Below are 18019 nucleotides of genomic sequence, written 5' to 3'. Positions count from 1 at the left end.
AGCATATACACAAAAAGCACCTCCAACTGGACAACACCATCACCATCATAAATACAACACCATCATGGCTGCCACCAGCTAGGCATTTGTTGATCATCCTGATCTGAGAGATTCAATCGCACAGGTTGCACTTGTACTGGAGGTGGAGGAGCAGTCGATGGAGTACAAAAATAATCCAGTGCATGTGTCCAAACTTGACTTTCTTGAGAGTGTAGCCAGGATACCTAAGAAAATGATCAGATATCATTTTTTGGGTTCTATACATAAACAAAAGAAAAGAATAGGAATAAACATTCGAACACTTGACTTTTTTAGTGTACTTGGGTTTGCAGAGCCTCATGTCGTGTGCCGCTCACATTTGTATTTGGTCTATCTTCTCTTGATAAGTGATTACTCATCTATGCATATCAACGAAAATCAAGAATAATATCATAATATGTAACTTAAGACACCCAGATTAACATATAGAAAATCTAAAAAATTAAGCAGGTGCAAACAAACATATATTCAAAAATAATGGTACAATATACAACCTCGGTTGTTGGCAATCTCCTTCTCGTACTCGGTTTCTTGAGAGCCTTCTCAACGGGATGCGTTCTTCTCTTACTTAGTGGTCTCCCTTTACTCCAGACTACTAACGGACTAAAAACTTTTCCTGTCGTGCCATTGATGGGAGTAGTTGGACTAGTTGTGGAAGTACCTTCTCTTGAATCGTCATCCGGGTACTCTAGCTTCAATTGTTCTAGTTGACCGATCAATTTCACACAGTTTCTCTCGGTCTTTTCGGCATTTGAACACAGTTGATAGAAGCAAGTTTGGATCCGATCATACCTTTGTCTCTTGAGGTTGCTCGTCGCCTCATAACTACTTTTTATGAGTAGATATTTTCTCTTTATATCCTTCCTCCACCGATCCAAAATATATTTTGGAGGAACTTCACTTTTGCCTAACTGCGTCAGAATACGAAGAGCATGTCTACATAATATTCCCCTAAACTCAAACAACTTGCAACTGCATGTAATCTCTAAGGGATCTTCATCATGTACGCTCACCATGTAGTTTGCACGTTTAAGGAGTCCATCACAGACTTCAATCTCATCCGTGGCACCGTACGTATATTTTGCACCATCTCCCCCTAAATACGAGGTAGTCAAGTATAAAAACCCTCGAAATTCTTCTTGGACTTCCTTAAACTTGGCAATTGTGTATATTTTTTGAAATTGCTTCTCGATAGGATAGCGGGAGATGCAAGGAATTTCAGTGTTAAATGAATTGAAGTCAGTAATTGCTTCATTTTCTGCCTTCCTCCTAAGGGCTGAATCATACTGATCAACAAATTGTTTCAATGTGGTCCTAGAGTGAACGTAGTCATCAAAAAATGCAGTCATGCCTTCACTACGTTGTGTAGTTGACATTCCAGCCCAAAATGTGTTTTTAACCTACGCCGGCACCCAAAACCGCCTATCAACATAAAGAGATCCCAACCAAGCATTATCACGAAGATCATAGTTGTCAAGCAATTCACACCATCGTTCTTCAAATTCATTCTCATTTAACGAGTCATACACACATTTGTGCAGAGTACTCTTGATCTCGTCATATCGAGAATATGATCCAAACTTCTCAGGAAGTTTCTTCATGATATGCCACAAGCAAAAACGATGCCTAGACGAAGGAAACACCCTCGCAATTGCAAGTTTCATTGCCTTATCTTGGTCTGTAATGATTGCATTTGGTGGTCGGTCATTAATACACTTCAACCATGATTGAAACAACCACTCAAAAGTATGTGCATCCTCATTGGATATCAATCCATAGCCAAATAGAATTAACTGACTATGATGGTTCACACCCACGAACGGCGCAAAAGGCATTTTATAAGCATTGGTCAGGTATGTTGTATCAAATGTGATTACATCCCCGAATGATTAATACGCAGCTCTAATTCGGGCGTCTGCCCAAAACACATTCTTTAATCTCATGTCAGGGCCCACATTGATCGCATAAAAAAAGTCTGAATTTTTTTTTTGCATATCCTGGAAGTAGTTCATTAGAGCTTCGACACCTCCAACTCCGAGGTGAAGTTGTCATGCTTTTTCAATATAGTTTTGACATTCCTTCCCCCCAAATGGCACATTCTCATACCCCCCCCCCCCCCCCCCCCCCCCCCGCTTCAACAACTACACTCTTAAAAGTCTTTGAAGTACGTATTCCCGCCTCATCATTTATTCAAGCCTCTTCGCCACACGAGCATCTACCTTCTTGAAACATCTAAAATGTCTTGCTTTCCCCGGACTACATACATGTGTGTGATCCAAGATTACACTAGATAAGGTGTATCCGCCATCCTCATTCAAAACTGCATTAACTCTTGCTTTACACCCTACCCTCTCTGTTTGTCTTGGCTTGAGGACATTGGAAGCCTGACTCTTTGTTGTGCCTTGCCGCACACATACCAACGTAAACCATCTAACCTTCCCATCGTCGCTTTGTCTAGAATTTCTTCTACGTACCCCGAACCCTTTATGCTTAGCATACTTCATATAGTAAGATCGGACTTCTTCTTCACTAGAAAATGTCATTCCAGCCTTGGGTTCTTCGACAACCTCATCAACCTTGGGTTCTTCGACACCTTCATCATTATCAGGTACATCATCAACTACTACTTCATCATACTCATTATCTGATAACTCTACAAAGGAAGCCATATCAACTCCGCCTTCAAGAACCTACAACATATATCCGATAATTGTATTAGCATATCATTTTATTTTCTTCATATTATTGACAAGAGATGATTATAAAAAATTTTATTATCACATTCAACAATTAGCATATAATTAGAAGAGACAAATTTAACTATATCTACTGTTAGTAATTTTTAACTATACAATTTAACAATTAGTATACAATTAATTTCCTGTTAGTACAGTGGATGTGGTGAATGGCTTTATTCATGCCCATCGGCAGAACTACAAGAAATCCTTATGTCCCAGAACATACTCGTTAAAAAATAATAATAATAAAAATCATTCCCAAGGATGTAAGTCGCCCTCCTTATACACTAAGAAATTGTTGCCGGAAAATGTATGTCTTGGCTTGTTAAGATTTTATATTTTACAGATGTTGAGAAACTTAATGTGTTGTCAAGTAGGCCTTGAACTATGACCCTCTGTTTCATAAGAATAAAGGGGTAATGCTCACGTTTCTATTTTCAAATTCTTAATAAAGGCCTTGAACTGAATGTGTTGGCTTTTAAAGATTTCATTTTTAATAAGAATAAAGGGCCCTGAACCATTAAATATTAATGTTCTTTGCTCCTTCCTCAAACTACCTACCGATTGCTTGCGATTCCCTACCCTATTTTTATCTTACAAGGGTTTGATTTTGACATTATTTTGTAACCTTCAAGTAGTTGAGGTCCACATTGAGCAACCAATTTGGGAAGCAACTACCTAGCAGAGATAAAGAATATTTTTTTTTTCAAAAATACATGCGCTGAATCGGGGGGTGCTTTCAGTGGTCAGCGTCGAGAATGGTGTTTCTGTGTAGATGAAAAACTCGGAGGGTGCTTTTGCGTGGTCAGTGCTTAGAATTGTGTCGGCGAAGAGGAGAGGATGAAATGCAAACCTTGGGAGCCTGTTTTTCTGTGTAGGTGAAGAGGAGAAGCTCGTTACAGAGGAGAAGACTCTGATGGGCTAGGGGTCAGCTCCTTACAGAGGAGAAATTTTCATCGCGCGCGAAACTCCTTACAAAGGAGAAGAGGAGAAGCTCGTTTCCCATTTTCCTACTTTTTACTTTTTTTCTCTTCACAATGCCACATTAGGTATACACGTGAGCAGCCACGTCAAGGTGTCAAAGGGGAGCGGTAAACTAGGAGCGGCAGAGTAGCTTTTCCAAAGAAGTTTCATAGAAACAACTTATTTCGGTGATTTATGATTCTTTTACGGTAACTATTGTCGCTGTAAAAAGTCATTTTTGATACAAAGATCCTACATGATGTGGCACACGTCTCCCTTCTTTCTTTCTTTCTTTTTCTAACTCTTCCCCCCCCCCCCCCCCGTCCCTGTCCTCTCCTTCCCTTTTCCCTCTTCCTTTCTGCCTCCTTTCCCTCCCCCTTTCCCTCCTCATCGGTGTTCTTTGCCCTCTGTGGTGGTTGCCGACCACCACAGCCAATGGACGGCGATCGTCAACCATGCAACCCTGCACAGCAAGCTCACGACACTAGCTTTTCTTCTTCTCCTTCAACACATCGCACATCATGGGTCTTCATCTCTCTCACACACTCTTTCTCCCTTTCTTATTAAAATTGTTAGAACCCTATTGTGATGATGTTGTGATGATTGGATGTAAATAGGGAATGATGTGATTACGGCTGGTATGTTTCAGGAATGAAAATGGGAATGAATGCAATCTGTTTAAGGAAATGCCTCAGAGGGCCATACATATATTAGATAAGGAAATCATTGAGGGATTTGCAACCTCCTTACAATACTTAACTAGCAAATTCCAGAATGATCTACATCTTCCCTCTCCGCAATACATATTCCCCTTCCTGACACTAACAAAATAACAAGCATATTATTAAACTGACCCTACGAATACAATAGAAATGTAAATGCTAAAACAATGTGTTTAAGACACAGGTACATAAAAACACAACTAGACTTTGCCGTTTGAGATTTGCACCGATGTCATCCTCCAACCTGCCAATACGCCGTATTCCTTCAATCTTGTACGATACCGTTTCATCTTCAATAGCTCATTTCATCTCTGCATATCTTTGAACTCCACCCCGTTAGGTTCCTAACATTCTCCTCCCCTTAAAGAACCTTGTCCTCGAGGTTTAAAGCGAGGGTGCAATTGTTGAACAGCTTCCATACCAGTTCAATAGAAATTTTTCACAACAACAGCAACTCAAGCTTCTTTTGATATTGGTCACCTAGCTTTTTTAGCCTTGTATTAGTGTGCCCTTATCTAACTTTAAAGCTTTGTCCAGGGGCATGTCAATATTATTTGCAGTTTTTTTTTTGCAGATTTTGTTTTTGGTGCTCAAGTGGCTCTTGCTCTTCTTTCAAAGAAGACGGTGTAGGATTATAACTCAAAGACATAATGTATTTCCCATTCTCAAGTTGATCAAGGTCAACAACAGCGTCTACAAGGGCACTGAACTTATTCAAGTGCTCCTCATCAGTCAATAACTCAAGGGGATCTAAATACCTTTCCTTGATCAATTTAGAACCAGGTCCCCCATAACCTTCCAGGGCACTTTTAATATAGGGAAGTCTTATACACGAGTGATAGTTTCACAATATGCTGTAAACTAGCTCTTTTCTTTCCCAGGTTGACCACTTTCTTAACATCTGAAATTCTTTTCCAGTGTTATCTCAGATCTTGGCGAAGTGCAGTACCCTCCATAAATGCTTGTACCAAACCCAGTGTGGAGTTGATCTCCTTTATGTCTAATAAAGGTTGCTTTAGCCACGTGCCATAATTGCTTTCCCATTCCAGTAATAGAAGCTCTATTTATGAGACCAAACAAATTAAATTTTTTGTTTGCATCTGTTTTGCTTTCTAGGACATTCAGTGCCCTCATAGCAACAAAATCTAACTTCAAGTACCTATCAAGATTGTACCTACAAATAGTATACTTTTCATAATTGCTCTCATTTGAAAGTAATTTGGCATAAGACAGCAATGCCCTAATGCACCAGGTGCGAATTCAAATGCAAAATCTAAATCTTGAATTGCTTCTTTAAAACCTTTGACAAGCCTCCCAAGATTCCCTTCTAAGTCCTTTGCTTTGAACTTAGTTTTCTTCCTCTCAGTTAACATCGCACCACACCTACTCCAAGCATCATGCAGGTTCCTGATGTCACTGGATTTGTCATTCTTAATAGGCAAAACACAATCCTTACCACCAATAGTAACCAAAGTTGACTCCAAATTTGTAAAAGGGTTATCATCAAGAAATTGAGCCCCAAGTACTCTCTTCGTCAAATTAATGTAGTCTAAGCCAATAGCATATCCATTTTCACGAAAGAGCTAATAGTGCAACCACATCAGGGGAATCCTGCGTCTCGTTGTTGGCAAACAAAACATCTCCAAAGCTGTTTAGATTTCAAGGAATTCCACCTTTCACCAATCTCCAATTTGAACTGCTCCCCTTATAGAGTTCAATAGTATTGTAAGCTCTATTAGTGGTGTAACTAGAAGAATCAGGAACAAAATCTAGGTAGTCAACAGCCATCACCCACTTGTGAGCGTTAAACCTTTCCCTAGTCACATTGTAAGTAATATCTGAACATTTCTCCCTGTCCAATAAAATATCAAAAGTTACTCCAATATCAGATTCATGGACATGTATGGAGTGCAGTCTTAAAATATCCCGATAGCAAAGACCATGACAACATCAGTACAATCCTAAATATTTCTTCCTCGTCCTCTATCAAAGGGCCTAAAAACACCCATAAGTGGAAAAAGACCAAGCAACTAAGGCACAAAATTCAAACATGCATTTGCATTGGAGTCCAGTCCACCACTAACAACAACCCCATCCACGTGAAGCTTCTTGCTTCTTCAACTTGCTTAAATTGCTCTAGAGTTTCCATCTTCCCTCCCCCATTGTCGATGGCCTGCATCTAGAGGTCTTGAATTCAAAGTGTGCTTCCTTTCCCTACCTCCTGCAAGTAACCAAGGATCCCACAAACCGCATTGTGTCCTTCTAGCACTGGCCTCTTGGAAAAACGAGTCCGATCTTCAATTTTTTATAAGGCAAGAACGCATTTGATTCGCTGTAAACTAACGTTTCTAAAGATTACCCAAACCGAAAAGAAAAAAACTTTGCAATATCTCTGAGGTTTTTAGAGGTGGGGCTTGCGGAATCATCATAGAAGCCCCCGACATCGGCTCTGTCATCATAGTAGTTCCCGTTCCCTTGCTAACCCTGTCATGCTCACTAACCCTTCCCTTGCTAAACAATATCATGTCATGCTCACTATCCCTTCCCCTGCTCATTTGGAGTTCCCGTTCATCATCGACCTCAACCACCAACTTCACCTCTTCCATCTTCAATCCCGGCATCTCCACAGTTGCAGGCCTCATGTCCTCCATGATGGTAGCTTTGAAGGCCTTTACAATCTCTCCTAGATTGTCAGTGGTGGAGTTATTAGAATCATCTTTGACTTTCAAAGAACTTTTGGAGTTAGGAGAATGAAGAATCTCGTTCGGATCAACTTCCATGGGTGCCGCAACTCCCTCAAGCATCAATTAGAGGTTCTCCTTTCTTTCAACAACTACTGACTTTTGTATCACTAATTTTTATATCATAGTATTCCAATTAAGAATATTTTTCTACTTTACTAACCAGTTAAGCATCATATCTCTCAACTCGTCCAAGTGATTAGTAAGCTCCTGAAGACTCTTTCCATTAGAGTCCACCCGCCACTGTAACGCTTCTTGTTGTTGCTCGAAAAGTATTTCGTACTCCATAGATCGTCGACTCTAGATACCAATTGTTAGAACCCTGTTGTGATGATTGGATGTAAATAAGGAATGATGTGATTACAACTGGTATGTTGATGGAAGGAAAATGGGAATGAATGCAAACTGTTTAAGGAGATGCCTCAGAGGGCCATACGTATAATAGATAAGGAAATCTTCGAGGGATTTCCAACCTCCTTACATTATTCAAATAGCAATTTCAGAATGATCTACGTCTTCCCCCACCCTAGTAGATATTCCCCTTTCTGACACTAACATACAAACAAACAAGTATATTACTAAACTGACCCTACATATACAATAGAAATGCAAATGCTAAAACATTATGTTTAAGACACAGGTACTTAAAAACACAACTAGACTTGCACGAGAGGAAAGTAGACACCAATTCGATGATACAATGTATTGGAGATTGGAGGATGATGTCGTGCAAATCTCATGTGTGTTTTTAGCCTCTGCAGATCATCGAACTCCACCCTGTTGTACGAGAGGAAAGTAGAAGAGATACAAATATTTCTTCTACATGCACTTGTAAGCATTTATAGTAGATCTCCTCAAAATTGATGCTTATGGTATTGACTATCATGCGTTGTATATGTATTTGATAGTTGCAGCATTGCATGATGGCTTAGAAACTAAAGAGATTGATGTGGTTAATGTTTTTTCACATATTAGTGAAGAAATTTATGGGCTTAACTCATCTGATAAAATCCGTTCAATAAGAGAGGATTGCTCATTTATTATAAACATGCCCAAGACCTTATCCACAGGCAATGTGAGATTATTCGTCAAGAACCTTCCTCACGTGCAGAAAATTATTTTTTATAGTCCTTCTCGCGGGGTGAGTAGTGTGGGCCTCCATTCATCCTATGGCAGGCTCTGATATCATACAGAAATTCATGGGGCTAACTCATTTCATAAAACCGGTTCTCCATTCATATACCTTAGACATATATATGCCAAGGAAATTGTAGTACCTTGAAGTAGATCTTCTTGTGGTTGGGCAGCCTGCCCAATCTGCATCAGAAAACCCATACAAGTCGAGTGTCTTGCTTGAGGTTATATGTAGACCAAGTTTTGCAATGCCCTGCAAGTCTTAGAATTCTTTTAACAAGCTGGAAGTGTTGGACTGTTGGTGTTTGCATAAATTGACGAACATAGTTAACATAAAAGAGAGATCTCGTTTGTAAATGTTAGTTACTACAAGCCTCCAACTATGCTCTTGTAAGTGGTTGGATCATGGAAAGGCTCTTCAAAGGCTTTGAGCTGTTGACCTCTAGATGGCATAGGTGTAGACAAAGGTTTAAACTCATGCATATTGGCTCGAGTTAGCAACTCTATAATATACCTGTGCTGAGATAAGAGGAAGTATGAACGAATCTTGTGGACTATTCCCAGGAAATGGTGAAGAAAGCGAAGATCCTTGATGGAAAATTGAGAACTCAGCTAAGAGATCAACTACTGAATTCTGTTGGGATTGTCACGTGTTACCACCATGTCATCTACATATAAAAGAAAGATTAGTATCCCATGGTTAGAGTGACAAATGAATAGACTTGGATCAGCTGAGCTTGAATAAAACCCAAGCTGATGAAGAAATTCATTGAGTCTGTCGAACCAGGCTCGAGGAGCCTGTTTGAGGCCATAAAAGGCTCTATTGAGCTTACACACATGCTGAGGATAATGCTCATTTGTATAGCCCGGTGGCCGATACATGTAGACAGGAGTGTTAAGACAACCATGTAGGAAAGTATTGTTAACATCTAGTTGATATAGTGCCCAGTTTTTCTCAGTAGGAAGTGTGAGGACCATTCTCATAGTAGCAGGCTTCACAACTGGACATAAAGTTTCTGAGAAATCAACCCCATCTATTTGACTGAAGCCTTTAGCAACCAGTCTTGCTTTGAGCCTTTCTAGTGTGCCATCTACCTTTAGTTTTGCCTTGTAAACCCACTTGGATCCAATGACATTCATGCCGGTAGTTCTTGCAACCAATTTCCAGGTTTGATTAACTATAAGTGCAGCTAGTTCCTCTTCCATTGCAGCAGACCATCTAGGGTGGTTTTTGACAGATTTGATAGATTTTGGATTAGTAGGGATAGAAACCAAATCATGCAAGTCTGCATATCTCGGATTAGGTTTGTGAATGCCACACTTAGACCTAGTTTGCATATGATGTTGTGATGGTGCATGCACTGCAATTTCAACAGGAAAGGGAGGAAGTGTATTTTGAAATGAATTAGTTTATGTAGGTAAGATAGGAGTGCTTGAATCTATATGCTGCTGGACATGTTGTGAATCAATGGTGTCAGCTTGAAGTGATGGGTGGGAAGGAGGTGCAAATGCAGAGGGCAACACAGATTCTTTTGAGAAACTATTTTGACATTCAATGAAGCTGGAAAAATCTCCTTCAACAGGAGGAGAATCATATAACAAAGTTGGCTTAGAGTATGGAAGAACAAACTCATAAAAAACAACATGCTTGAGGTAAACTCGACCGGTGGGTGGATAAAGGCAATTATAGCCTTTATGTTTGGTGATGTAACCAATAAAGACACATGGAAATGACTTTGGTTCAACTTTTTTGGACCTAAAATCTCCAAGATAAGGAAAGCATCTAGACCTGAGAGTTCTAAGAATGTTATAATCAGGATGTTTGGCATAAAGTCTCAAGAAATGAGAGTCCATATTAAGAAGAGGAAAAGACAATCTGTTAAGCAAAAATACAGCTGCAGAGAAGCAATCTAATCAGAATCTAGGTGGGAGTTTTGCATGGAACACCATGGTTAAACCTAGATTGGTTATACTTTTGTGCTTTCTTTTAGCTTTTTCCTTTTGTTCTAGTGTTTTTAGACAAGCTAATTGATGAAGAATGCCAAATTTTGGAAAGTGTTCAGTGAGGTTCTTGTTGTTAAACTCACCTCCTTCATCAGTTTAGAAAACCGAATTTTGGTATTAAAATGGCACATGACAAACACATGAAAATGTGTAAAAGCAGATTTTAAATCAGGCTTGTGTTTGAGGGGAATTAAGCAACTGAAATTAGTAGCTTCATCAACAAAGATAGCATAGAACCTATACTTTTCTCTGGAAGGAGTGGGAGAGGTCCCATAGATCACAATGAACTTTTTCAAAAGGAACATTGCCTATGTTGTCTCTTGAAAGAAATGCCAATTTACAAGCTTTTCCCATTTGACAACTTGTACAGATTTTAGAAGAAAAATGTTTTGAATCAAGAGTAATAAACTTCTTATTACAAAGATAGTCTAAGATTCTTGAATTTGGATGTCCAATCCTGAGATGCCAGTTCTCTTTATTTGCGGATCAAAATTTGGAGAAGAAAAAACTCATTTTATTCTAAGAGGTTGAAACAACATCATCAAAAATGTATAATCCCTTATGTTTCCTTCCTGTGGCCACTATCCTCATTGTTGTCCTATCCTTTATCACAAAGCCATGACCATCAAACTCAAATCTCAGAGGATAATCAGATGTAATCTTACTAACAGATAATAAATCCTTCCTAATTTCCAGTACCACTAGCACATCATTCAACTGTATTGGAGATTGAGATGAACCAACCATTGCTTGACCAACATGAGTGATAGGTAAAACTTTACCATTACTAACCATAATACAATCATGACCATTATATTGAAGTAACGAGTGAAGAAAACCTTCATTAGCAGTCATGTGGTCAGTTGCACCTGTATTAGGATGCCATGAAACTGTGTCAGGAGCTCATCCATCTTAATGGCTGCAAAACTCTGTGGAAGGTTGTCATTTGTGAAAGAATGATTGAACCTATTGAAACATTTAAGAGTAGTATGGTTTCTTTTGTGGCAAATCTGACGCACAACTTCTTCTTTTCCTGCTGTTTTAGAATTTGTATTTGAAGAAGAACCACGAGACTGATTGTTGGATGAGCTTGATCTTGAGCCAATGGATTGGCCTTGGACAAAGCCACGACCTTTGGATGTAAAGGAAACAGTGCTAGAGTTTGGTTTTCTTTGTTTGGATGATTTTTGGCCATAAAAAACCATAGGAGAAGGAGTAACATCAACCTTGTATCTATCAGTATAACTTTCCAATAAAGTTACTAATTCTGAAAAAGCTGAATAGGTGACCTAAGCATAGAAGCTGTAAAAACTTCAAAGTCCTTATCAAGGCCATCGAGAAGCCACCAAGATTTCTTGTGTTCAGGAACAAGCTTGTCAGTGGCAGCAAGTTCATTACAAATTGTTTTAAATCTCCACAGATACTCACTCAAGGAATCAAATCCTTTAGTGATTGAAGTGAGTCTTTGCTTAAATGCAAGACTACGATCAGAGGACACACTTACAAAAGCATGAAAAGGGGCACTCCAGACTCCTGAGGCAGCGTTTAGACCAACCACAATGCCCAAAACTTCCTCACTCAAGGTGGTTGTAAGCCATCCTTTAACAAGCCTATTAGACCTGCACCACTTGTGATAAAGTAGATTAGACTGAGAGGTATTAGACTCATCAAGAATGAATTGTGATGGAGTTGGTATATCACTTGTGATGAAACCTTGAAGGTCATAGCTTTCAAGGATATTGAGCATCTGAGTTTTCCAGAGCAGAAAGTTGCTAGAAGTGAGTTTGAGAGACACATAATTCGATACATTTGTGAAATAGGATATGGATAAGAGTCTGAATTAGAGGATGTGGAGAAGACATTTGAATTAGAAGAAGCCATTGAAGAGGAAAAACAACACGACTCTCCAGCAACCCATATTGGCTCTGATACCATAAAGAAGTTTTGAGAAAAACAATCTCACGAGTTGAGTGAGAGAGTGTGCTTTCATTCATATATATACTGATCATGTACAATCCATTTCTATACTAGGAATTTGTACAATATAGAAAGAAAGCTAAAATAAAGGAATTACATAATAACTATACACAACAAGGCAGATTCTAACTTTCTAAATTTATACATCAGTGAACATGTTGCAGCTTTAGGTAAGTTGGTGAAATCGGGTTGATTGCTGTGATTGTTGTACTATTTTGATTCTTTGCTTGATCTATGGCAGCTTGATCTTTGACTTCAGTCCTTATAATTAGATTTGTGCAGGATGTGGTTTTTATTGAGTTTGCAAGTGGGATCATTACAGATAAAGATATCCCTGATGGACGTGTTATGGAAAATTGTTGTTTTCACTCTTGCACTACAATGTCATCATTAATTAACTAGTTTCAAATTGACTTCTATATATTCTAGATTTATTTTTCCAAGCGTCGTTGGCTTCCTAGGAGCAATCCTTCTTCAGAGGCACATGATATTTTCGAAGAGGTTTGGCGGATTGCGAATCCATGCTTGATGTTATTATTTGAAGGCTTAACCTTGTATATGTTCTGTATACTTGGACTATTGCCTATTCTTTTGATGAGTAAAAATACTTATAAAAAAAATTCTACTGATTAAAAAAAAACAATTCAATAACTTTTGGGAGGACTGAATTCTGTTCAAAGTTTTATATACCATTCCGGTGACCGTTTCGGTCGAGTCACTAAAACGAAATATTTTGGTACCGATACCATTTTGGTATACCATTTTAGGATAGCCTATATATGGATAAATTAATTGTATATATGTATAACTATATTCCAAAAGAACAACAATATAAGTCATAAACTACTTCTCAGTAAAACGCAAACCAGAACCTTCTTTCCCATTTCCTACCAGTACATCCTTATGTAGCATTATTTTGCCATTGGTTCTTAAATCTTAATTCCTATAACAACATTTTTATAGGTCACAACAAAGTAGAAACAAAAACCACAGCTTTTACACAAAAAAAAAAAAAAAAAAACAATTACTCAAAAAATCTCTAATGTTATTCTCAAACAGTTTTATTAAGTAATGACATATTTTCTATAAAGTCTCTTCTATTGAAGTAAGTGTATATTAAGTAATGATTTATAGAAATTTAGTTCCATGATTTTTATGTCAATGAGATGGAATGATGCAATTGAAATTCCTTTGCTGTAAATTAATCACATATGGCAATTTAATTTTAAATCTGCTTGACTGCAGACATGAACATCAAAACATGAATTGATTGAATATGCTCCATGAAGTTTAACACCATAAATGAACACTAGATGACTAGAATACACATCAAAATATAAGTCTATAACTGGATCAGTTCAAAACACTTCATATATATATATATATTTTGATAGGTTATTTACAATAAAAATAAGCATCATCATCAAGCTTCAAGATAACTAAGAACATGGGGTCTAGGGCCTGAGCGTCTACCGACAAAGGAGGAGCAACATTGGCACGGTTGAAGGATGTGACGGCGACGGCGTGGAGAGCTTTCCTAGATTTGGGCCTGGGTGGCACTTGGGAGAAATAGACAGAGAAGAAAAGGAAAGATGTGATGCCCTCAGATTTCGTTTGAGATCGGACATACATCTGCAGCGTTGGAACATGCAACACAGGGTTACCTGCCGCGGTTCATTACATATAAGATGCAATGTTCCTAACATGCATCTAGCATTATGCAATATTTGCACTGGATAATATTTTTTTTGAGCAATACTATGCACCAAACTGATAATATTCCAAATAATTAAAACATAATCCATGCATACTTGACAAAATAAACATCCACAATTATAGTACGGATCTCAAAAAACTGTAATCTCAAAACATGGGAGACTGGGCTCCCTAATTACATTACCAAAATACACTATTGAGCCAATTCGTTGCCTAACTTGACTAACGAGGCCAAAATATTGTCGAAAAATCTAACTATGGAAGTTTTAAGCTCTGTGTCGCATCTGCGGCATCTAGTCAACCTCCTCTAGTCTACCAGTGTTCGCTCCCTGCTCTGGTCCTGATATATTGCCTACCATTCGAGGGGAATGGTACTTAGGATTACCATAGTGAGATTGGATTACAAATCTCGGCAAGTTAACAGGAAACTTCTACACAAGTTAATGATAGATGCATGACAGTAAATGCATGAATGCATAATCAAAGTCAATAATAAGCATAACATTACTTGACATAACATGGTACAAACTGATATAAGTTGGACTAAAACATGAACTAAACTGGAAACTTGACATAACATGAACTTGGAACCGAGACTTAACTTAATGTGACCTGAATATGAACTGACTTAGACATGAACGTGAACTAAAACATGACATGCACGTGAAATACATGAATTTGGAATCTTGTTCAATAGACTTAATTAATAAAGTAACGATACGAGTGCTACATGGTTCCCCTTGAACTATGTGTCCCTGCCGACTACGCCGTTATTTTTTTTACCCTCAGAAAATTCATCATGACAAAATACCCCACATGCTTTTCTCTTTCGATGGAAAGACCATGATTGTTTTTGACCGTTGGGAGCTTTTGGTTCATCATCACTTTTTTTTTTGGACCGTTGAGAGTAGTGTTTCACCCACGTGAAAGCACAGAACATATCTCCTTCACTTCTCCTTCCTTTGTTTTCATTTTTTCCCTCCTCACACACACATACGCACCACTACATGCACCGTGAGACCTCCTCCCTTAACCTCCTAACGGGCCACCTCCACACCTCAGGAGAAGCCACCTAGCCACACCAACCACCATGCACTACTACCACTCTTCCACCATGAACCACCGCACCTCGCCAACCCTCTCTCCCAGTCATTACTGGCCTTTGCCCAGCCCTTGTGAAACTGCATGTCCTCTTCTATTTCTACAACCCAAAATAGAGCAAACAGTTGCTCCTCCAAGCACAACATATAGCCACTGCAGACACTTCTCGGCATCCCCACCAGCAGCACAGGCCACCTCTTTGGGACATTCTGAGAGTAGCCATTGCAAGCCACCAGATGCAAGGTGTCGCTATCATGCAATACCGCAGGTCTTCACATGAGCCCAGCCCAATCTGCTCAGTTGTTGTAACACCCCGGTCTGGATGGGTCGGAGAGTTACTCTTTGCACTTAAAAATCATAAATCACAGTTCAGATTTAAACATTAACTCCTCAATTACTCAAAGACCTCATTGTTTTAAACAATCTACTCCAAAATAATTAACTAAGAATATGACAGTCTAAAAAAAAAGCCAACTTTCCCAAAGTACTAAGTCAATAGAGCAAAACGAAGCTATTAAATAAAATTCTCCAACAACAAATACCCTTTCTGTATTTAATTTACCATGCTCACATATCCTTAGCCATGTTTCCTATTCTTGAACTTTCGCTGAAGTATCCAAAATATCTGAAAATTGTTGTGGAGATAAGAGATGAGTTATCAATAACTCAGTAAGTAGAGGACATATACTAGCATGCAAACATGAGCATTTACAGAGTATAGTATGTAGAACAAAATATTTTCCAGAGTTATCATGCAAAACAAAACATGTTTTCAAACGTAACAGAGCAATAGTTTTAAGACACATAAAACCCAGAGTACTTTGGCATAACATAACCTGAGCATCATCATCACATCAAAACAGAGAGTCTCACAGAGCAGAGACCATGTTTCACCCCTGCGGTAGGGTTATGCTATCCCAATTGACCAAACTAGGCAGAGACAGAGGTGACATCTTTCCTTTATTATTGTCAGAGCCCCGAGTATGCACACAGGAAAGACCACATAAAACTACTTTGTTTCCAAAGTGGGTGCACTCAGAGACAAAGAAGTTGGTACCAACCCAAACAGAGTAGAGCAGAAACATAGTCAGATACAAAATCAGTACACGATGCCAATGGTTTTCATATGCCATATCAAAACAAAATAGAGAACCAAAACATAATCAGATCATTCTCACATACTAAAAACAAAAGTCGGAGCATCTTTCTAAATCAATGCACAATTTTTCAGATTCTCAATATCGCTCTTTTTCAGATTTCGAAGACAGCATGACAAAATTTAGTTCATGTCTACACAATGCATGTCAGAAGCAGTTTTTTTTTTTCATACAGATTTCATTAGTAATGCAAATAAACGACCGAGGTTATTTTTTCCATGTCCTCATTTCATATCAAAACATGCATAATTTTCAGAAAAGTCAACATTAGTCTAAACCATTTCTATAAAGCCTAGCATAGGAATCCTACTTACTAGGACTTTTATCTTTTTCAGAATTTCTCCACAATAGTACTAAACGAAAATCAATCGTCACCTATAAAAATAACTGCCATTTAAAAACCTTAATTATTTTTTGTCAAACAAACTTTCAGACTAAAATAAAGTGAGCTGAAACTCACATAAAATAACTTACAAATTCTCTGTAATCATCTTGAAGCCCATCGTAAAATCATGTCCAATATGGAACCATCCTAATGACAAGGGCGTTTTGGAAAATACCTCATAAACATGCATGGGCATTTGGGAAAAGCATGGAAACAAAAGGAATCTGAGATTATGAAAACTACCAGACCAAAATCGTGCCACAAAGGGGTGTCCAAACTAACTGAGAGAGGGGAAGAGTCGCGATGGGCAATGAGGTGGGCGGAGATCGAAGGTGGTAGGCGCTGCAGAGAGATAGATTTGATGAGAGAGAGAGAAAGAGAGATTAGAGAACAGAGAATGAGAAAGAGAGAGCACCACGATGTGAGGGAAAGATGTTAATGAGAGGGAGGGTGGTGATGGCGTGCAGGAGGTTGGTTGTGTAAGGTGGTTGATTTGAAGCCCACGGTGACCTCCAACGATGCTCTGTTTTTTAGAAGTAAAACAGAGTTGCATATGGTGGCCAAGCAAACTGTTTTGGTTGTCAATGGTGGGACATGAGCATGGAGTTGGGCAATGGAAAGGTGACTTTGGTCCTACAAGGGAGGTCTCGTCACACTGCTCGAGCTGTTGTGCTGTGAGGTGGAGGCCGTATGTGTGTGCTGGTGGTGCAAGGGTGATGCTATGGGGTGGCTGGGTTCACGGTTTGCCGAAAAGTTGGCAGTGCTCAATGGTTCTTTGGTGCAAGGTGGCAAAGGTGCGGCAATTGGCTACTGTTTGGCTTTGGAGTGGCGAGGGCTGAGCAGTGGTTTGGGCAAGATGATTCAGGTGGTGTAATGGCTTCATCGATCAAGTTGGCGAATGAGGGATGAACATGCCATGGGTTGGTTTCTATTTAAAGGCGCAGAGGGGCAGGCAGCATAAAAGGCTTGGCTTTGGTGAGGTTACCTTAAGGTGGTGCATGGGTTACTACGGTTTATGAGGGAGAAATAAACATTAAGATGGTAGTCAATTTTCACTTAGTAACGATGTGGAAGATTTGTTTCACCGAAACAAAAATCATAGTAGTGGAAAGTTGCTGTCGTGTTGTTTTCTGGACATGTAGCGACGTGCACGCTGGGTGTTGGACGTGGAAGCCGTGGAGATACTACTGAACGTGGGCTTTGAGGCGGTGGCAAGTTTGCTTGAAGGAAAATTACATAGAAGGTGCGGCGTGATTTACATCCAAGGGTCTAAATATACAATGGTTTAAGAAATTTTATCACAAAGGGACCTCTAAAATTTTAACTCTAGTGTGATTGAAAT

At 39.0% G+C, this 18019-nt stretch overlaps 1 protein-coding gene and 1 pseudogene across 1 annotated transcript; both read right to left on the bottom strand.

The window, feature by feature from the left end:
- Nucleotides 1–311: 311 nt before the first annotated feature.
- Nucleotides 312–2019, bottom strand: LOC121253417 (protein FAR-RED IMPAIRED RESPONSE 1-like). The gene is made up of 2 exons (XM_041153430.1): nucleotides 534–2019; nucleotides 312–398 (listed from the first exon to the last, which is right to left on the bottom strand). Exons 1-2 carry the CDS (start codon nucleotides 1413–1415, stop codon nucleotides 312–314), a joined length of 969 nt encoding a protein of 322 aa, XP_041009364.1. The 5' UTR covers nucleotides 1416–2019.
- Nucleotides 2020–4951: 2932 nt separating this feature from the next.
- Nucleotides 4952–7242, bottom strand: LOC121253416 (annotated as a pseudogene).
- Between the last annotated feature and the right edge of the window lie 10777 nt (nucleotides 7243–18019).

Source organism: Juglans microcarpa x Juglans regia, chromosome 2S (genome assembly GCF_004785595.1).
Source record: "Juglans microcarpa x Juglans regia isolate MS1-56 chromosome 2S, Jm3101_v1.0, whole genome shotgun sequence".
In the NCBI taxonomy this organism is placed as follows: domain Eukaryota; kingdom Viridiplantae; phylum Streptophyta; class Magnoliopsida; order Fagales; family Juglandaceae; genus Juglans; species Juglans microcarpa x Juglans regia.
The sequence above is the reverse complement of the archived record's forward strand: the minus strand, read 5'-3'. Positions and strand labels throughout refer to the sequence as shown.

Excerpts from the sequence above, each read along its gene's own strand:
- LOC121253417 (XM_041153430.1), bottom strand. The coding sequence starts at position 1,415 with ATGTCAACTACACAACGTAGTGAAGGCATGACTGCATTTTTTGATGAC. Across the intron at positions 399-533 it reads GGAGATTGCCAACAACCGAG|ATGAGTAATCACTTATCAAG; the intron begins GTTGTATATTGT and ends TGATATGCATAG.